Source organism: Motacilla alba, chromosome 1 (genome assembly GCF_015832195.1).
Source record: "Motacilla alba alba isolate MOTALB_02 chromosome 1, Motacilla_alba_V1.0_pri, whole genome shotgun sequence".
NCBI classification, from domain to species: Eukaryota; Metazoa; Chordata; class Aves; order Passeriformes; family Motacillidae; genus Motacilla; species Motacilla alba.
Window position 1 is genome coordinate 52,934,707 of NC_052016.1, and position 22,356 is coordinate 52,957,062.

Below are 22,356 nucleotides of genomic sequence, written 5' to 3' on the forward strand. Positions count from 1 at the left end.
AAGGTAAAATAAAGGGAACTAAATAATAAGTGAGTTAATGCACGTTTCCTCAAGTGAGTGCTAATAAAACTTTTAATATTGTAGTGTTATTTTGCAGAAGAAAACTATAGTGACATTTAGAGATGCTTATTTTAGTTTATTAGACTTTACTGGAAACTGGACTTCCTTTGACTTTCTATTATGCTCAAGAGAGGAAAAAGTAGTTAATAGGTTTAGGGTCCCTGTTAGAAAAATCCTTTATAGAAAGATTGAGCCTTTTATCTTCTCCTAGCAGTCTTTTTTTCAGTAATGCAAATCTTTTAGTCCTAAATATCAAATATATAGCTAATCATCAACTAATCTGTTTGCAGCTTAAGAGTAGCTGTTGTTTCCTATTGTCATAGCATGAGGAAATAAAATTTAACGTATGAAGCATACAGATATATTTATTGATATATATGTTCATACATTTTATATAAATTCTTATATTAGAAATTATATAAGAGTAAGGATCATTAAGCCTTTGAATTAATTGAGGACTACATAAGATCATTCATTGGAAGAAAGCCTTGAGACTGCAGAAATTATTTCTAAGGCTAGGCAAGCTATGGTTTAAACAGACATTCCAAGTTCTCTATTTTTTTATTAAGAAGTCAGAGAAATATTACGGTTTCCTTCTGGTCTTTATTTTGCATAAATCTACAATCTGTCCCAAACAAACAAGGAAGGAGTGGCTACCTAACATACCCTGCATAACTTCTTTTAGAGTTAACAGAGATGTGTGATAGAAGCCATAAGATGATCATACAAGTTATTGTAACAAGGAGGTAGCCCAAGTCCTCATCTGCTGAATACCACAGCAGTTCAGCTGATGCTTATTTTTGAGCATGAGAATATTGTCACTGTGATCTGCAGCCTTCCTGGTCTGATACACGTGACATGGACTACATCTGTTAACAACCTTAATGTGAGCTGTGACAACACACATAAGCAGAAAAACAGTATTGAAGTAGTTGTAATGCCAAATTTCAGGGTACATGGTTAGAAAACTACTTTGAACTGAAGCTAACTTTTGCAAATGTGGAAAGTAAGTGGCATTATAGACTATTTATTTTACATCAATTTATGTTTGCAGTCATATTGTCTATAAAATAAATAAAATGTTTGTATGCTGGTATAATTTGCAGTTCTTTTGTCTCCCTCCAGGATGATCTACATACGAATCTACTGATTGAAGCCATTAAAAATGACAGTTTAAGTCAAATAGAACGTGAGAGGTAATGGTGGACTCTGTTCTGTCTTGACTTTGGTGCCTTGAATTTTAGCTCCGGGAAGGATTATCTATCTTGTCACCCGTCCACAGCTCTTGTTACAAAAGTGTCCTCCCAATTCTTCGGAAAGAACATGTTCAGAAAAACCAGTTGGATCACTCAGTTCAGTGTACTGCCCTAAAGTAGAGTGTCTGCCCCACACGTTACACTGTACACTGTTAAAACTTGGAGCATTTGAGATTTTTAAAAAATACAATTAGTGTGCAGTGAAAAGAAAACAGCAAAAACTAAGAGCTTAATCATGATACAGGGGAATAGTGTTAACAGGGCGCTGGTTACATTGACTTCTGAGATTTGTACTGAGTGCACGAAGAAGCCAGAACTCAATTTGTTTTGTTTTTTTTTCTATACATGTTTTTGAAATGGTGACATAGAATTGTATGCAGATATAGAATGGTTTGGGTTGGTCGAGACTTCAGAGATGATCTGGTTCTAGCCCCCCTACCATGGGCAGGGACACCTCCCACTAGATCAGGTTGCTCAGAGCCCCATCCAACCTGGCCTTGAATACTTCCAGGAATGGGACATCCACAGCTTCTCTGGGCAGCCTGTTCCAGTGTCTCACCACCCTGACGGCAAAGAATTTATTTCATATTTTTGTGTTGTGTTTTTGTGGGTTTTTTTTCCTTTAGGAAGTCCTTGGCAGAGGAATACATCATGACAGCTGCTAAACTCATTGCACCAGCAATCGAGACATCTTTTGCAGTAGGCTATGACTGGTAAGAGTCAAGTGGGGCTTCTTTTTGTCTAAACTGTGTCAACTCTTGTGCTGGTTATGAAACCAGTTCGGAGGTGGAAGCAGCATGAGAAACAGGGTTCTCTGTGCATCTCAAACAGCATCCAGGCTATTTTCAGTTTACCTTCTAACATAACAAAGCATTAGAGTGTGTTCTGTCTTAAAAAGTAATTTACCATTGAAAGTCAGCTCTTAATTACACGCTTTGCAGTGTTCTGAATTCACACAAAAAGTTCAATTGAATTTGAAAATTCCACTTCAAAATTGAGTAGCTTTTAAAAGTCTCAGCAGACAAATGCTATATGGAAGACAGTGATTGCTAGTCTTTAAGGTTGAAGATGGCATAATGAAGACTTGGGGTGCTTAAGAAGTTTTGATCACTCCATATAGTCATTATATAAAACACTGGAATCTAAATTTTAAGAAAGGTTTGTTTGAATTTCATTTATGAACTTAGAGTTTATAAATACAAACTTAATCTATCATTTCCTAAAACATTTACAGAAGTATACACTGTGATGGACTGCTGACACAGTTCATCATTTGGATTTTATTTTTCAATGTACAGCTTAGCTTTTGCTTTCTGTGGTATTTTCTACAGCAGAATACTCTTTTCTTTAAAACAAATTCAATTAGACACACTTCCTATAATGACAGTATAAAAATTAATAGCATAGGTTTTCCAAAATTTATTTTTAGTTTTTTATTATATGGGCTTACTTTGATATTTTTTAATTGCATTGGAAAAGAATATGTATGCAAATGAATGTTGTGTATTACAGGCACAATATTACTAACATATATGTTAGTGTTTGGGTAATGAATAATGTTTGATGGGAAACGAGGACTGTCCTTGACCTGGGGATCATGGCCCATTAGGATTATTCTCAAATTTTGCAGGTCCTATAATTATAATTCACTAGGAAAGCTGTTTACAATTCACTAGGAAAGCTGCTTACACTAACAGGAAACAATCTCTCACACACACATGTGTTGTCTGCTAGAGTCCACAAGGTGGTGTTTGATGGTTTAATAATAATTATAATCTTATCATTTCCTACTTCTGCCATTCTGAATTATCAGGATTTAAATAATATGTCTTGTGAAAAAATAGGTTGTTGTTTTCTCATTTGTTAGCATGAGCAAGTCAGATTTATTTGCTCTGTATTTTGCCTTGTATTTTGTTCAGAAAAACCAGAAAAGATTGTCAGTAAAAGATACTCAGTTTTCTTAGTGCTATCCACAGAATACTTGTCATAGAGTAACACACTCTGAAATGTGTTCTGGCTAATTGAACAGCTTTTGCTGAGATCTTTGGGATTGTTTTTTTGTGTATCAGAACAGATTTACTCTTTGTTATTTTAAGCTGAGGTGTTCAAGCCCAGTGAAGAAGTTTAATGGGCAGCTTGAGCTTAGTTTTTCTGATTATTAACTTTATTACGGGTCCTCTAAATATTAAATGTACTTTCAATCAAATTAATTTTATTTAGAGAAATAAAGTGGGGACAAATATTCTTCAGAGTTCAAAACTTAAACTTATGTCACTTACTTAAAATGTGACATAATATTTGGACTATTCTGGCATATTTCGTGAAGAACAGTTAGATAGATCTCATTGCATTTTATGGTTAAAAGATGTTAAAACTGACAGTTGAAAATGCTTTTTTGATGTTGCAAAGACATCTGTAATAAAAGAAGAAATTACCAATTTTTATTACAACTTTTCCTCTAACATAAAAGGCATTTGTCTAAAGACTGTCCATGTACCAAACCAACTATAACAGCAGGCAGTTTTTTGAATTAAACTTCTGTTGGCAAAATAGCCAATTATTAAAAGCAAAGAAGGTGGCTTTCCACCAGTTTAAAAAATAGTGGAAGGTATTAAGGAAGCATCCCACAAGTTGTTCATTTACTGTGTCTGTTTTCCAAATGTTTGAGAGAACAGGATATTCATACAACAAATAAAGGTTTTAATCAATCAGGCAGCTGAAAGTAGATCACACCAAGCTGTGGAAGATGGTGGATGTGAGCACATCTATTCTGCACTTCTTTTGCAGAAGACCTCAAGCCACAAATAACTGGGGGATGACCAGAAGGAGACTGATTGTTTATTATTATTATTATTATTATTATTATTATTATTATTATTATTATTATTATTATTATTATTATTATTTAGCTCAGGGGCACAGTCTGGCTTTGTTCACTAATGATTTTTATAGGTTAGGTAATATATGCATCAGGAGATGAAATTTGAAAAACCACATTATAGAATGTAGCCAAAGAAAATGGCTTGAAAAATCATTTTAGTCAGTTTTTGACATCAAGTATTGCTCAGTGATAGAAAATAAAGTGATATTTAGGCAGCTGACTTAAAAGATACAAGAGTTAGCAAAGATACTATAATTAGGGTAGGTTATAGGACTGAAATAGTCTTACAAGTATTTTTAATCTTTGCCACTGTGAAGAAAGATTAGCTAAGAAAATTCAGTTCGGAAAGCAAATTAGCTGAAAAAAAATGTAACTCGGAGGCATTTGCATAGATACATTTTGTTTATCTTGATGGCTTGCTTTCTGTTGCAGGTGTGTTGATGTGGTGAAAGCTTCCCACTATGTGGAATTAGCCAATGATCTGGAAATAAATAAAGCCACTACTTACTTGAGGCAACAGAATTTTAACCAGGTAACTTCTCACATTAGTACTTTTCAATACTGTATTTGCAAAGATACCTTTGTTAGCCACAGCATATTTTTTTTGGCAAGGGAAAGTGTGACTTATGCAAATAATAATTATTTTGATGCTGATCAGGAAAATAACTTTATAAAAGCACTGGCAAGAGACAAGTTTTATCTAAATGAAATTTCTGCCGTGGAAGTTAGAGTGAATACAGTGCATTTCAAAATCAAAACACTTAAGTGTCGTTTTCTTCACTGGGTGTCACAGCTGTCATTGCAATTAATTGCGACTCAGGTCAGTACAGTCAATAGAGCCTAGAAAGCCTGTTGCTAATCAGCCTGGGGTGTTTTCCTTAATATGAGCTGAATCTTTCTCTCAGTTAGGTTGGCTGTAGTACCAGAATACATGCAGCTGCACCTGCTGTGTATAGTTACTCCTTATGCTCTGGTATTCTTGCTACTCCCCACGTACTACAGCATTCTCTAAAATACTGTAAATTGTCCTTATACTTTAGTTGGCTCTTTTGTCATTCCATTACATACAAGACTTGGTTTGGTATATGAGTAGTTAGAAAAAAGCTTCATCTGAACAAAAACCAACTCAGATATCTGAAAGGATTTGACAGGTTTTCTTTTAAAATGCACTGGCTGATACAGTCAGTGATGGGAATGCTTCATAAATAAGAAGGAATAGAGCAATCCCCAGCTGTGGATGAGTGGCAAGAATTACAGCAGATCATATACAGCAAAATTAGAGCTGAAGCTGTGAAACCTGTCATCTTCTAAGGTCATTCATCTTCCCACATCTTGGAGGGATGCACACAGGGCCACATCTTAACTTCAGCCTGCTTTTACTTCTATATTGAAGCTTTTCTGGTTTTCTGAGCAGCTCTTGCTCTTCCTATCTGTCTTGTCCTCTTCTCCTTCCCTGTAGATACAGCAAGAGAGTTATCCTGTATTATCCTGCATGTCTGACTGTTGTGGTTTAACCCCAGCTGGCAACTAAACCCCACACAGTCACTCACTCACTCCCTGCCCTGCTGGGATGGGGGATAGAATCAGAAGAGTAAAGGGGACAAAACTCATGAACTAAGATAAAGACAGTGTGATAGGTAAAGCAAAAGCTGTGCACACAAGCAAAACCAAGGAATTCATTCACCACTTCCCATGGGCAGGCAGGTGTGTTCAGCCATCCCCAGGAGAGCAGTGCTCCACCATGGATAATGGTGACTTGGGGAGACAAGCAGCATTGCTCCAAACATCCCCTCTTCCTCCTTCTTCCCCGAGCTTTATATGCTGGGTATGACACCTTATGGTCTGGGACCTTCCTTTGATCAGGTGGGGCCAACTGTCATCGCTGTGTCCTGTCCCAGTTCCTTGTGCACCCCCAGTCCACTCACTGGTGGAGTGGGGTGAGGGGCAGAAAAGGCCTTGGCTTTGTGTGAGCCCTGTTTAGCTAAACCTGTGTTATCAACAGTTTCCAGCACAAACCCAAAACAGAGCCCCATACAAGTTTTTATTTAAAGAATTAACTATCCCAGCCAAAACCAGCACACCGTAACCTTTTCTGAGATCAGGAAGCAGTTTGAGAATTTGCAAAGATTTGGGCAAATCTGGTAGCTTTACTGATGATAGCTTTTGAAGGATGAGAATGTTACAGGTAGGTAAAAAGTCTTATTATCTCAAGAATTTATTGTTTCAATGGTAATTTTTTGAGATTTCCAGTTAGTGTTCAGTATAGGTTAAAAAAACTAAAATCAGTTCTCAGAGATAAAATGAGGTACAGGGATTGTTGGTATTTTGGTGGAATACTTCAATGGAGGGAGGGGGAAGTCTGTTGGAAGTTAGGAGTAAGGGGAGAAGAACCTTTTTACTTAGATTATGTGATAAAAGACCTTTAACCTGCACTGGAACCACTTAACAGTAGAGTGGGACTGCAAAATGGTGATTGCAGAGCATCTTTATATTTGTTTTATTCTAATAAAACTGCAGCTGACATTTACATTCATCCTGCCTGTCTGTTGTTTATATACTTCCTAACTCACCAACTGCTCAACACACCTTTGGCTGAATAACAAGAATGGAAGCTTTTTGAAATACTCAGTTCCAAGGTTCAAGTTTTATTGCATCTTTTTTTTTTTAAAAAACAACAAACTGAAATAGATTTCTCCTGTTACAGCAATGGGCTGTATGGGTTCATCATAATGAATATATTGTTTTAAAACAGTCCTTGCATATAAAATATAAAATAAAATTCAAAGGAAAATGACCACATTATATTTAGTTGTGTGTATAAAATACTTTGATTTTTTTTTAATGTCAAAGAAAAACTTTGAGAATTAATTTAAAAACAAAATTCTGCATGTTAACCATGCATCTTCTTAACATCTCTGGCACACCCTGCTGGAGTCAGACAAACTGCTTTGAAGTTTAACTTCTATAAGCAAATAATTTAGATACACTGGAAGCAACTCACAGAGAATAGTTTGGATAGTCTGTGTTTTGATTGTTGAACCTAAGTAATTGTTATTGTTGGGATTAAAAAGTTAGAATTTCTTTAGAAATCTTTAAATGTAACTGATGATGATGATGTGGGGTACCTTACAAGGACAAAAGGAATATTGCCTGTGGATTTTCATCCTCATAATTGGAGGCTCATCCTAGGACTCATAATTGCTGAAATGGTTCAAGAGACCCACAACATAATTTACCGGTAAATAAATTGAGTTCAGAACCATGTGAACTTTTTGTTTTACATGAAAAGGGCATTTCTGTCCAGTCTTTATCATCCAAGGTGCCATTTAGCAGTAAAAGCAAAGGTAAATAAATCAGATACAATCAGAAATGGCTTTTCAGAAAGTAACTTTGAACTGTAAAGCTCTAAATTCACCAAAGGTTAATTCCATGAAGAAGCAAATCTTTGCTTAAGAGTAGAGTACCTCAGATATAGTAGTGTTACATCTGGAAATATTTGGGATTATTCCCTTCTTAGAGAAAGTCACAAATATATATATATATAAGTTTAAAAGTATCATAGTTACAATTCTTACATTTCTGAGACCACAAAATCTAGAGCCTAAGTTTTGTAATGCTTTTCTTGATTCAAATGGGTGTATTTTTAAAGAATTTTCTATTAGAAGAATATTAGGATCATTGATAGTTCATAGTTCTTGGGTAGGATGTAGTTGACTGAATCTGTGAACTACATTTAGCTGTATATATTTTGTCATTTTGCACATCATAAATACAGTTGTGGTTTTTGTGTAGAGTAACTGTGAAAATTATGTATGACAGACAATTGAAACTTCTCTTTATGTTTGTTTTGGCATTTGACATATAGTATCATGCCTTTGCTTTGATATGTAAACAGCAGCTTAAAGATTACATGCAAAAGACGAAGGAAACTTTGGGATTGCTAATGTTAATGGTTTAATTGTGGTTGCCACATCTGTGTTGTAATAGATGATGGAGTTGGGCTCACTGTGATATTCTAACAGTTTGTGTTGTTAATATAAATATTTAGCATAAGGAAGACAGGTTTATTTAATAATTTAGTCTGCAGTTACAAATGTATTCCATAGTCAATGAAAAGAAAAAGCTGCCTTTTATATCAGAGGGGGTTTTGTAGTTTATTTGCTATAAATATGCTCCTTTTTTGTCTATAAACATGTTTATTTTGAAGTTTATGAAATTTAGGTTTCATGCTCAAGTTTAAAAAAAAAATCTTCTGGCCTCAAGCTTCACATTTGAGTACTTCCTCAACTTAGACAGTTGTTATCATCTTATTACACAAAACAAAGGCACATTGAAATCCAGTCCTAACTTATGGTGTGTATTTTTTTATAGTGTGTTCTTTTTCAGCTTTTTAATAAAGGTTTTATCTCAATTCAATTGTGTTCACTTAAAGAACTAGAAAAATAGGCATGGGAATTTTCATTAGTTGACTAGATTAAAAGCAAATCATCTAACACTGCGTTTTGTACATACAGAATTGTCAGATACCTGTAGTTCACAGTAGCCTTATCTAATCTAAATTTTGGTAACAAATAGCCAATATTATTGAAATATTGTGATGAAAATTAATATTGTATAAATACAGATGCAGTTTTGTGTGTACATGCTCAGAAGTGTGTGTTACAAGCTCAAGTATTTATCGTGTGTGTGAGTATATGAGTTGATAGTTTCAGCTGTTTGTTACTGTGAAGTTTATCAATGCTTTCTGAAAGGATTTTGGAATAAGTTCACTTTATTGTGAAGTAAGTTGTTTCCAAATTATTTCTAGGCACTGGAGACTTTGAAAATGTTTGAAAAAAAGGATAGCAGAGTAAAGAGTGCTGCTGCAACAAACCTTTCGTTCCTTTATTATTTGGTAAGTGCTTCACCAAAACTAGTTAAAAACTGTGGTTTATGTAGCATCCTCTGTATTTTTGTAGCAATTTCTGTGTCTGCCTAAATAATCTCTGTAAACAAGAAGAAACTGCACCTTAGAGTAGTTATTCTGGAACACCAGTTGGAATTTGGATCAGGTCCCTTTGTATACTGTTGATGGGAAGAAGAGTGAGATTGAGCCACAGGAACATGCTTGCAGTTGGATTTGTGCAGAAGCTCAGTGGCTGGATTTAAAACATTTGCCCTGGGAACCCCAGCTGCACTTCAAGAACACAGGAAATAGGTAGCTTAGGCAGATGTGTTTGTGTATGAAGTTTAAAGGGTATGGATTTTTAAATTTTTTTCTTTCAAATAAGTGCTCCTTTATTGCAACATAGAAAGGTTGCAGACTGAATGGGACAGAGTGGCCACTTGAAAGAGATGATCTACCTTATGCAAATATATAAGAAGTATTTTAGGACTGAGTAATGGGGTTGTTTTTCATCCTCAGTCCCCTGAAATTCCTGGAAGAAGCCACAGATGCAAGAAAATTAGCTGACAAATAACTAATACAATGTTTGTTTGTTCATGTAGGGGAATGAATTGGAACAAGCAACTAACTATGCAGATTTAGCAGTAAATTCTGATAGGTACAATCCAGCAGCTCTAACTAACAAAGGAAATACTGTTTTTGCAAATGGAGACTGTGAAAAAGCAGCTGAATTTTATAAGGAAGCTCTCAGGAATGATTCCTTATGCACTGAAGCACTTTATAATCTTGGTAAGTCACAGGTGCTATTGTGATTTAGCTTTTGACTGAAGGTAACACTAGTGTTTCTGAGAATCTGTCTTTGAAAGGTTTCTTATAGAAATATATGTAAATTATTATTACTTTATTGAGTTATTTATGTTATGGCAAGGTATTTAATTTTACTACCTGTCTATTCTGCAAAAAAAAAATCCCAGTGTTAACAACATAATTAGTAATTGTAGATGAATAAGTTACTTTGAAGATTAAGAAATTCATACTACTTACTATAAGGAGACCAGTTTCAGCATTATTAAGCCATCAGTCATTCTCCTCTAAAAGCCTTGCCTTTCCCTCATTCATCTTGTTCAAAAAATGAGATTACATAAGTTCTTGGTCATTGATTGGGTTCACGGTCCTTGTGTTTATCAGTTTGGTAGGTCATGCTGCTGATAATAGTTCTGTGCTTGGCTCTCACAAATAGAGAGTCCTTTAAAGTCAAGGCAGGTACGCTGCCTCCAAGTACTGTGTTCCTCTTTTGCTTTTCTTGGTTATCCTTTCAGTTAATATACTGAAGTAATCTGTTTCTCATTATATTAATACTGTGACCTTTATTTTTTAGGTTTAGCTTACAAGAAGTTAAACAGGATAGATGAAGCTTTGGATTGTTTTCTGAAACTCCATGCAATCCTTCCAAATAGTGCCCAAGTCCTTTACCAGCTAGCAAGCATGTATCTTTTTCTGGTTTATTATAAGGAATGGTGGTTTTAGTAAACTCATTTAATCCGAAATACGTGTTTCAATCATGTCCAGGTGATTTAGGAATTTACTATGGTGTCCATTATAGTAAGAATGATTTATTATCTGATGTTTGTGAGAAAAATGAGACCAGAACTTAACCCTTATTGAATATTTCCAGTGAAGCAAGTGAAGAACATTAAGACTGCTCACATTGCGGGGATTAGATTTACACTCAGTATTAAATTGTGTCATGGAATATTTAAAATACTGCTGGTTTTGCTATGAAAATAATGTGGCAGATGTAAGGACAATTAAGTAAAATGTTTCAGAAAAAAATTATATAGCTAATAAATGTGAAGTTCTGTTCCGAAAGCTGTTTTCAGATTAGTTAGTGTATGTGTAAGAAAATAATTGTCTCCCAGCACTGCAGAAGCTCAACAGATTGAAAAGCTGAGGGAAGAAATTGGCTTTGCACATCACCAGTGATACCCTAAACTATGAACTTCCTTAACAACGCTTCTGAGGATGTCCAAACTGTAATAAAATCCTCCCCAAGGCAGAACAGATTCCTGCTGATGTACTACACTTTTAAGAATACTGTAGGTAATAAAAATATATTCTAGTCAGTAAAATAAGTAACCTCCAAACATACGAGAGGGCTCTGATCTCTATTCCATGTATAGCCCCTTTACAGCGGCACAAATGGCCTGACAGCTCTGTGTCCATCTGGGGAAGAGCTTTTCTGCTCCACTGCTATGTAAAACTGCTTTCCACCAGTTCTCAGAAGCTTCTTCAGTGTCAGGTAGGATGGAGCAGAAACAGAAAAAACAGGCTGGGCAGTAGCTCCAGCTGACATTGCTGCAGAGCTCTGAGCTATTGTGCCATTCAGGAGGGAAGAGCACACTGCAGGCTGAGTTACAGCTAAAACTGCTGTTCTCTGGACCAGAATAGTCTGGGCTATGCTCCTTAGACATACAGCAGAAAACACCCCTCCTTTGTAAAGGCTGCAGATAAATGGCCTGGCTCTCACATTTCATTCGTATAAATGAGAAAGTCAAAGTAAGATTAGTGTCAGAGAGGACAAGTGAGCCCAGACATGGTTCTAATGTGAAAGAGCAGGCAAAGTCTCTAAATACTTTTCTTCTTCTAGCATAAGAAAAATATTTCTTTTACAAATGAAATTATGAAAACAGTGTGGAAAAAAAGAGTCATTGTATCTCCACATTACCCAGAGTGGTGTAGTGTTCAGCATATGGATTGCATTAGGTAAAATAGTAGGGATTTCTAAATCAAACTACCACTGGCATCAGTCCTTGACTGAGGAAAACTCAGATACCAGATCATGGAAGATCCCAATCAAGCCATAGAGTGGCTGCTGCAGTTGATCAGTGTAGTACCAACTGATCCACATGTACTTTCGAAGCTAGGGAATTTGTATGATACTGAAGGTGATAAATCCCAGGCTTTTCATTATTACTGTGAGGTACTTGATCTTATATTGTTTTTTCAATGCACTTTGTCCAAATTTTGCCATAGGTTCCTATATCAAATTAACAATTGAATTATTTAAACCTTATAAAATGTCATCTAAAAAAGGATAAAAAAGAGATACTGAGGGAGAGTTAACAAAATCTGATTTTGTAGTCAGATTCTAAGGAAATACATAGGCTATGTTTCCATGTGGATATTGGCCTCAGACTTTCAATTTTTTTTAATGTAGTAATTATTTACACTGACCTGTAATAATATAATTCCCTATAATTTAAAATATAGCCTAGGACAAAATAAAATCGGGATATAATAGAAGTAATTTTAGAAGTGTGTAATGTGTCTGAGTTGATTGGAAGCTGTGTCTGTATAATATGGAGATAGATATAGATTGTGTTTTGTTTATGTTTGGAAGTTTTTATATATATTTTAACAGTATAGCTATGCATTATGTATACACAGTTGCCTAAAGATGGGCAGCTTCTTTCGTTTCAAACCAGCTGTACTACTGTCCACAGTTTGTAGAGGTTTCTCTGTGTTAGAAACGAGAATAAGACAGGAAGTGTCTGGTGCAATCTGAGAGTTCTCTATCTGTGTAAAGTGAGGATGACCGAAATCTGTGTTGCAGTCTGAATTACCAGTTGAGTTGCGCTTGATGATAATTTTGCTGCATATTTCAGAGGGAATTTCTAAAAAGCTGAAAATGCTATTCACGTAGTTATGTACAGAAAGGAATGCTTTGGGGTGAGTTTTCCAGCAGACTGATGTGAATGTGGAATTGTACACTTATTAGGTAGCATTGTTTAATGTTTTAGGTAAGTTATTCATACATAGATGTGATTTCAGTAAATATTTTTGCTGTTGCAAAATTTACTACATTTAAATACTATTTAAAATAGTATTTCAAATAAGGCTAGATGGAAAATGTGACAGGCTCATCTTGGGTAACTTCTAAAAAGCATTCTGCAGTTAGAAAACTTAGCATGCTTTTTTTTTTTTTCCCCCCACCAGGATTGACTAGTGTAGCACACTACTTCCATTCATTTATATTACATGTTTTGGGCATCTGGAGAACTAAACACTTGAGTAAGATATTCCAGAAGCAACATAAAGATGTTGTTTATCACTAAAGTTGTGTGGTTTTTCACCTTTCCTATTTTGTCAGTCATACCGGTATTTCCCTTCCAACATTGAGGTCATTGAATGGCTCGGAGCGTATTACATTGACACCCAGTTCTGTGAAAAAGCCATTGAGTACTTTGAAAGGGCAGCACTCATCCTGTAAGTAGTTATTATTTTATGCCTACTCAGATTTCTGATTAGACATCCATCAGAATACCTAGAGATAAATCAGCTGGATAACTTCAATACGATAAACAAACAGCAGGGTTAAGAATATTTGTGATATTTTTAAATGTTCTCAATTTTCTGTTCATTTTCAGTGTTAAATAAGGTCCTCCATTGGGTCCAAGAGAGGGTTAGATATTAGAACCTATTTTTCTCTATTATCTGCCATTAAACACAACTATGAAATGGCGAACAGTTCTCCAAAGCCACCAAGACCTCTTTCTCTGTGGCTTCATGTGAAATGTTTCCTTTCTATTGTTTTTCTATGCGGTGAGGATTTGGTAGTTCAGATAAGTGCATGTTTTAGCTGATCTTACTGCATTTCATCTTCTCACATGACTTCTACTTCCATCAAATAAGGCATATAAGTAAGCAAAAATGTGCAGTGCTGTACTACCAGTAATCAGTGAAAATAAATTGACAGGCTAAACTGATCCTGATAAAGATATTTGATTTATACTGAGTTTAGTTCAACAACTTAATTTCTGAAATTGTTCTTTAGCAGAATATGATGCACTTGAGTAAGTATATAGGCCATATACTTTATTTTAGTTCAGAAAGGGACCTTACTAGAGAATGGTTTATAAATAAAATTTGGTCAAACTTAAATTTGTAATCCAGAGTTCAAAGAGAATTCTAAAAATGCATGCGCACAGTCTTTTTATGGGGAAACAAATATATGTCTGTAGGTTTATGAAGAATTTTGTGTTATTAGATGAACTAAAATTCACTCAAAATCGATGTGAATTTCTTTATTTTGTGTTTTAGGAAAACTATGAAAAATTATGAAAAACTCTGTTATTGCTTCTCTTGTGATGATCTAAAATTTGACATTCTTTTTGTTCTTGAATCTGAATGACATGTATGTACAAAACAGCATGTGAACAAAAAATTCATACAGTATAATTCAAGGGAAAATGATTCTGCATATAGGTTGTAAGAAGTTCAGTAAAAAATCCTAACTCTGGCTTTGAGATGTTTGGGTTATAGTAACCCTGAATTACAGATGAGAAAATCTTAAGATTTAATTAAGGATTAAAAATAAAAAAAAAAGAAGAGAAAAATAGAATTCACTCAAATGGTGGTATATTTATAAAGAAATAGAGAAGTACTTTAGACAAAAATACACAGGAGAGCCGACAGAAATCACAGTTCACATGTTTGCCAGTATTCTTTTCCCTACAAATACTGGCCGCCTTAAAAAAGTCATTTTAGTCAAGCTATGAGATTTCATATGCTGGCAATCACAGCCTTCTTAGAAAATTTGGAAAGAAACAGCTGAGAATAAGATGAATTATTTCATAATCTTGTTTTGGCAAAGATTTAAATATTTTGTGCTTCATGTTGCAGTCACTCCATGCATGAAGTATGAGGATTGTAAAGTACTTATGAAGAATTGTCTTATTAAATTCTTCAGTATTACTTGTAATCTATCTCTAATATAGAAAAATGTTTTCCATGTGGGAGGAGATTTTTAATTGCAGATAACAGAGCATAAAAATTTTGCTGTTTATTTGGTATTAAAAATAGAGACTAGATATGCTAATTGGCAAATATGATTGTAAATATAAATTACTACTAACTTTTAAATAAAGTTGCATTTTTAAATTATATCCTTATTTTAACTGTCAACAGCATTTTTACAATTTTATTGTTTAATGCACTCAGTGTTTTAATCACAATAACTACGTTTTAAATTGCATTCTAAGATAACATGTCAGACAATGAATTGGAAAACAGTTTTTCACTGTTTTATTTTTCCTAACATGCTGAAGTCTATCCTTAGTAAAAGGACTTAGTGTAGTTAGTATTTGCTGCTGACAATTTACAGTTTTTATACTGAACTGAGTAATATATTATGGTGTGTGTTCAGCTGCCTTTGTTTGCGGGAGACACATTCAGCTGAAACTAAAAAGGTGCAACATTTGTATTTCATGAACTTTCTTGGTAACTACCCGGCGAACAGATTGCTTAGAGTTAAGAATGGCCTGTGCTATGATTAGAGAGGAAAACTGAAGAGGATAAGTACAAAATTATTCTGAAAATGTCAACTTACAGTACCTTTTGGATATGCTACTATTCAATTGTAAGCCACATGTGCAAAGTGCTTTGGCTTATAGAGGATGCTTACACTGTTAACATGAAAATTTCCTAATTTTCACATTGTCTTGGTAAAAATGATGAAAGAGTCCAACAGTTTTATTGTACATGCTCACGCATCTCAAATATTCTCTCTGACCATCCTGTCACCATTATGTGCTAAAAAGAGAAGGACAGGCAGCAGCTAGGACATCAGGGTGATAGCTCAGAGGAGGAGCCAGAGTTCAAAGCTGTAAGTAGGGACTGTGCTTCCTTGCAGGAGTCCCTTGGGCATGTGTGGGACCCTAGTGATGGGACCTCCTCAGAATACTATTTAGCATTTTGTTCCTCCCCCATTGCATGGTTCTGTATCCTGACAAAGATTAGTGGTTCACATGTCAGGTCTACTAATTGTGTCTGGGCACAGAATCATGAACCTGAGAAAAACTCTTAACAGGGGACTGAAAATGAGTGGCATGCTCTCCTGGAAACAGGTGCGTGATGCAGCGGTGCGTGAGCAGAGCAGGATAGATTCTTTCTAGGAAGGCAACATGCTAGGTGAAAAATTGATTAGTAGGTAAATAGTAGGTCTTTACCAGTGCTATGCAGATTATTTTGCTTATTCATTGTTTGGCAGTGTACATGATTTTGTTTTATTTATATGCAGGCCAACACAAGTGAAGTGGCAGCTGATGGTTGCCAGTTGCTACAGAAGAAGTGGTAAGTTCTCTAATTTTTTTTTTTGTTATTGCTTTTAGGTTTGTAACATTTTTTTGTAATTCATTGAGGTTGTTCAGCTGGGAGAATAATGAGAGAATTTCATAGGAAGGATAGGGACAGACTGGGGTCTGCAGTTCCAGGTCATGGAGCAACAGTTTTCAACTGAATAAGAATAGACTTACACTGGGCATAAGGGAGGAATTTTTCATTGTGAGCATGGTGAGACACTGGAACAATGGTGTCATAGAGGAAGGTCCAAAAAAAAAAAAAAAAAAAAGGCAAAAATCAGGAACTTACTCCTCATTAATTGTGTTCTTTACAGAGTAATTTGGCCTGTTTTCAGATGCTCTTAATTTTTACTATCCATTAATAAAAAATGTTAAGTTTGATCTTATCAAATTTGGTCCTACAATCTTAAATCATTTAACTATAAAGATAAATTGATGTTAAGGTGTTCCAATTTCTCATCAAATAGTCTTTTTTATGTTTGAATGTGTGGATAGGAGATGTTTGTTTTGTTTGCAGGCAACTACCAGAAAGCTCTGGAGAAATACAAAGTCATTCACAGAAAATTCCCAGAGAATGTTGAATGTAAGTTGTCTCATTCTGTGGTGCAGCTATCAAAGGAAACTTTGTTACATTGAATAGGTGTGTTAGTAATCATATGATGTATTTTTCATACTAAAATACTTCCATTAACTAATATTTTTATTCATGCTAATGCTACGTGTTTTTTGTGACAACACTGACGGGTGATTTAAGAAATATGAGGGTAATGCTGAAGAAGAGCAATGAAAATAAACTTAAACTGAGTTGCATTGGATGAGTTCTTTCTCATACATATGTCCTAGATTTTATAACTATGTTACTTATTTGATCTTTCTTATGAAAAATATATGTATTTATACTTCTAGTTCCTGCTAGTTGAAATTCCTGCTGTAAATTTCCAGATACTAGAAAATCTTACGGCTAAGTTTTATCAAAGTCAGGGTTTCTAAAAAAATATTGAGGGTGAGATTTTGTTGCTGGGTTTTTAACTATAGCTGGTTACCCAGTCTCTGGAAAATCCATAGTGGATTTCAAACTAAACTGCAAGAAACACAACTTTGAAGAGTAAGACACTTTGCAAAATCAGTCACACCTGTACTCTAAACTAAAAAAGCCCTGTAGAAAATAAGGGTTGTCAGTGGTTGTGTAAACATTCTCTTCCATCCCACGCTGTGCCTCACAAATTCCAAAATGCAAGGTTGTCGCCAACAAGTCTGTGCTTTCAGATGCAATGTGGGAAGAACAGTCATTGTATTTTATTTTAAAATTGTATCGTTCTGCTTTAACAAATTTATAGCTTTTTTAAAGAGGAATCCCAGCTCTCTTGTAGAAGTGAAATCCAGTACTGTAACTCCTGCAAGTTATAAGCAAAATATCATGTTTGTGTTGATCACACATATTTCAGAGGGGCATTTAGTAAACCTTTTAGAATGCAAATGTGTTTCTGAACGTAGTTTCTACAAATTTCACAAATGGAGGCAGGAGTCGGGCAAGGCAATTTAACTGATTTAAGTTTTCTGCTGCTGAAACAATGGTTCTTCCCTCATCCATCCCTGAGCATGGGCTTCCTAAACCAGCAGAAAACTAAATTAGCACAAAATGAAATAACATGTTTGTGAAAGCAGTCTGGAGAGAATGGATCATGTCCTGCTTGTTTCTGCTTCAGTTCTTTGAAAGGAATGTTGACAAACACATAGGAATACCAACAGAGTTTTGTAGAGTGTCTCAGGAGAATATTTTTTAGGGATTCTTTCAGTTCAGTCGTACCGTTATATTTGATTTTTATGTTAGCTTTTTAGCTATAAATGTTACTCTTCAAAATTCTATAAATGTTACTCTTCAAAAATCAACCGCGGACAGAGGAAAAAAGCATTTCGATTCACTTGGCATTTGCAAAATTGTTTTCAACAAAATTGTCTTGATAGCAGCTCCTTAGTAATATTGTAGTATAATTTCTATGTTTTTCAGCTTCCAAAATATTTTGCAAATGTCAAGAGTTCTGAGCCAAAATAGTTAGTATGACTTTTGCCTTCCACATATACCCATGGTATTTGTACTGTTCATGGATACAGACACAGAGAAAATATTGAATTACTTGCAAAATATCACAACTTGTGTAGAGATACTGGACTGGAGTCGCCTCGTTTGCAGTTATTTGCACTGTTTGCCATTCTGCATGTCCAGTTCTGTCAGGGTGCACTTGTAGTTTGACCTGCTTGTAAGTCTTTTTCTAACGATGCTTTGCTTTCCAATTAGGCCTCAGATTTTTAGTTCGTCTCTGCACAGACATGGGGCTGAAAGAAGTCCAGGAATATATAACAAAGCTCAAGAAAGCAGAAAAATTAAAAGAAATCAGAGAGCAGGTAAGTTTGTTTCTCTGTGTATCATACAGTTTGCTACAGATGTAGAAGAAGCTAAAGTAATGTTTATGATACTTCAAGACAAAATGCATTGTTAACTTCCTGGTGTACAGAGGCTGATATTTTGGGGGTTTGGGAGGCTTAATTTTAAGTTGCTGATCAGTCTTACATCTGTCTGAATAGCTTCTGAGCACCAGATTTTCTGTGATTTTTAAATACTAGTGAAAGATGGACTGTGTGGACATAAGGGAATGCCAGAGCCACTCGCATAATTCAATGTCTGTGGAATGTCGTCTTTCCTACTTACTTGCCAGATTTTATTTAATACTTCGGTGTATTTATGAGCCAAGTAATAATGCAACTACAGGGAGAGATGGGAAGCCTAAGAATTTGTCCATTTAAAAGAACTCCTTTTTCATTATATACAAAACTGCAGCATTGACATATTATATAGGTAGAAGTAAACTATTCATGTGAGTGCCAATTTTTAAACAAAAAAAAAAAATAATTTCATGGAAAAATAACAGGCTGTGAAAGGTATGAGATCATAACTTGTGTTCTATTCAGAAGAGTGAGCTCATGTTTATGTGTATGTGCACTCGTGCATTGTTTGCTTGCTATTCTGGTGATAAAATAAGATTTTAAAATTAAAAACAGCTGCTTGTTTGAAAAACATTATCCATGCTGTTGATCTGCAAAGTATTCCAGCTTGCTTTGCCTATCCAGAGAATTGCCTGAAAGCTACATAGTCACATTAGGATACATTAAGCCTTTACTAATTTACTCTGCTCTTAGTAACACTTATTGGTCCCTTTTGATGACAGATCATGTGGACATGCATCCCTAGCTACTTCTGCTTAAGTTCCAGGGAGCCTGAGTATGCACGTGAGCACTGGGACACTTTAAAAATGAAACTCACAAGGGGAAACACTGATTGAAGGATTGCAGCTTCATGCTACAACCACACTTTGAGGGGCTAGCTGAAGTGTACTGACTGGCTTTTTCAGTAACTGTAAAATTCAAAGCACTTGAGAAAACGGACAAAAGAAAGCAGTTCACAGCTGTAGTGGGAGTGATATTCCTCCCTGTCTCCCCATAATTGTATCAGTAAGCAAAACAGATGACCAGGTATAATATACCTATTCTGCAGAACTCACAATTAAGAGATTCACTGAAGTTAAACAGCCTTTGCTTGGTTTCTTATCACTTCAGTGTCAGTGATAGACGTAGTTTGTTGCAGTAACTTTCAATACCTCAGTGCTTTACTTGAAAAAGCTCACCAACAAAACCAGTTAAAACTGGTTTATTTTATAGTTGATTAGAGAGAGAGAGAGGTCCCTGGAGAAGGAAAGGCTATTTCTTTGAATGTAATTCTGAGCTTTTTTCTACACTGAAGGCATTAATTGTAGATGGGTAATGTCAAGGACTTTAAAGAAAACACCTATTTTTCTTTAAGAAAGTTAATATTTGAATACAATTTTTAAAAAAAACCTAAAAATTGTCATGTCTCTTTCTGTTTATTTCATATGGGAAGCAAGAGCTTTCCCAAACACATTACTTTCTGATGAGGAAAAAGCTACTGATAGAATATATAAAAGTTTAAATCCTCTAAGTAACTTAAGATTTTAGTAACATAAAAATTATTTTTAAATTATGGGGTTTTTTTTCATTCTGACTTCTTTGTGTTAAGGGAATTCATCAAGTTATACCTGAATGACAGAAGTATCAGTGGGCTCCAACACAGACTCATGATTGCACAAGTTGTTGCACACTTGGTTTAGACAGTTCAGGCTTTAACAGTGACCATAATTCAGCCATGATGTGGGAAGCTCCCTCTGTGTCTTGCATTTCAGTATTCCTGTGTAAGAGTGTGTCAACTCTATCCTGTCACAACACTAACCTTGCAAAGCAGGATCACAGAATGGTTTAGGTTGAAAGGAACATTTAAAGATTATCTAGTTTCAACCCCCTGCTGTGGGCAGAGACACCTTCCACTCTCAGGTTGCTCAGAGCCCCATTAAATGTGGCTTTGAACATTTCCAGGGATGGTCATCCACAGATTCTCTGGGCAACCTGTTCCAGTGTCCCAACGTCCTCGACGTATTTTTTTCTCCTTCTCTACCCTTTCTCAGTTTAAAGCCTTTATTCCTTGTCATGTCACCACAGGCCTTAGTAGAAGGCCATCTTTCTTTTAAGAGCCCTTTAAGTATTGAAAGGCCACGACATTTCCCCAGAGTCTTCTCTTCTCCAGACTGAACAACTTCAACCCTCTCAGCCTGTCTTCACTGGAGAAGCTTCAGCTTTCTTTTCATCTTCATGGCCCTCCTCTGGGCCCTCTCCAACAGGGCCATGTCCTTACACTGGATGCTTCAGAACTGGACACAGAACTCTGGAGTCTCAGGAGGACAGAGTATAGCAGATCTGTCTAGAACAGATAGGGTGTCTATGATGGCACTTTTAGTTAGTCAAAGCTTTAAGGTAGATCTGCTTAAATATTTTCTCTAGTGTGTTACCCAGAAAAGAAAAAAAGTTTAATTCAGCCTTTTGAATAAACTTGATTGTATTGTAATTTAAACTAAACAAATTTCTTTTAAGCAGATCAAATTAAATGCAGTAAGTTTAAAAAATCCCAAACAACCCCCAGACAAACACGCCTCTTGCCTTTGTGCCCCCCTAAAAACCACAGCCAATAAATAAATTAAAGCAGATTTCTTGTCAGTTCTGTCAACTTCATTCCTGCAGACAGGCCAGTGTTTCCAGCCTGAGTAAGCTCTGAATGGGAGCAAAATTCTACCTCTGTGGTTCCAAGTACACTCTCTTCAGAAGCTCTGAAGTCAGATCAGTTGCTTTCTGCTCCTTCTTGCTGCTCCTTGTCTTGGTGGGACATGCTTCCATCTCCTTATTCTGCCTTTCTCTTCTGCCACACTGACAACTTCCAAGTTCCTCCCAAAGGAAAGGAACAACTTCTACTCCCAACGAACCCACTGACACAGTTTTCTTAAAACAGCATCATTGTAGTTGGTAAAGGAGCAAAGACTCTGAGGAAAGATGTTTTAGGACACTGTGATTCAGTATGCAGCTGTCCCGCATTAGTACTGGAGTAGCTTTCTGTGACAATCTCTTCATCAGTGCTGTCTTGCAAACAATAGCCCTGCAGAATAGTTCCTTCTTTCGCCATTGATGTTACATATGGGTTCCCATCCTCTGGTTTTGGGTTTGGGAAGGTTTTTTTTGTTTGTTTCTTGGTTGGGGGTGGTTGCGTGTATGTGATTTTTAGTCTTCTCTCTGCCATCTGGCTTTGGAAATTACTAGAGTTTGTTTTTTTTTTCCTAAGTTCCTTCTGTCATCCATGACCATACAGTCATAAACTATACTTACTTGTTCTAAAATTACCAAATTTTAATATTTCACGACCTAAGTTTCCAGTAGGGATACTGGTTTCAGTTAGCAGTACCAGATACAGTTCAATTCCTGCTCCCAATTTTAGACTAACCCTTGACTTCTCAATTGCACCCAGTAAAGACAAAATAGGTAAAATGCTAAAGTGGTGTACCTGCATTTCACAGTCTGCACACAGACTTTGTCTTCCTGTAGAAATGTTTCAAAATTTTCTATTTTGGCATTGTTTTTCCAGAATAAGTATATCCACATGGAGTTTATACCAAAATAAGTATTCTGGAGTACTTATTTCCCTCAGTTCTCAAATATGGACAAGTTGTTAAATACTTCCAGCCA

General features: G+C 35.7%; 1 protein-coding gene across 4 annotated transcripts in view; it reads left to right on the plus strand.

Annotated features, from left to right (window-relative positions):
* IFT88 (intraflagellar transport 88) overlaps positions 1 to 22,356 on the plus strand; it is a 42,520-nt gene that overhangs the window by 8,589 nt on the left and 11,575 nt on the right. For all 4 annotated transcript variants that reach the window (XM_038144934.1, XM_038144926.1, XM_038144942.1 and 1 more), the window contains 11 exons: positions 1,186 to 1,256; positions 1,943 to 2,029; positions 4,630 to 4,729; positions 9,005 to 9,091; positions 9,685 to 9,871; positions 10,461 to 10,569; positions 11,912 to 12,062; positions 13,233 to 13,348; positions 16,161 to 16,213; positions 16,739 to 16,804; positions 18,518 to 18,624. In XM_038144934.1, the coding sequence (XP_038000862.1) occupies positions 1,186 to 1,256; positions 1,943 to 2,029; positions 4,630 to 4,729; positions 9,005 to 9,091; positions 9,685 to 9,871; positions 10,461 to 10,569; positions 11,912 to 12,062; positions 13,233 to 13,348; positions 16,161 to 16,213; positions 16,739 to 16,804; positions 18,518 to 18,624 (1,134 nt within the window). The remainder of the gene's footprint in view (positions 1 to 1,185; positions 1,257 to 1,942; positions 2,030 to 4,629; positions 4,730 to 9,004; positions 9,092 to 9,684; positions 9,872 to 10,460; positions 10,570 to 11,911; positions 12,063 to 13,232; positions 13,349 to 16,160; positions 16,214 to 16,738; positions 16,805 to 18,517; positions 18,625 to 22,356) is intronic.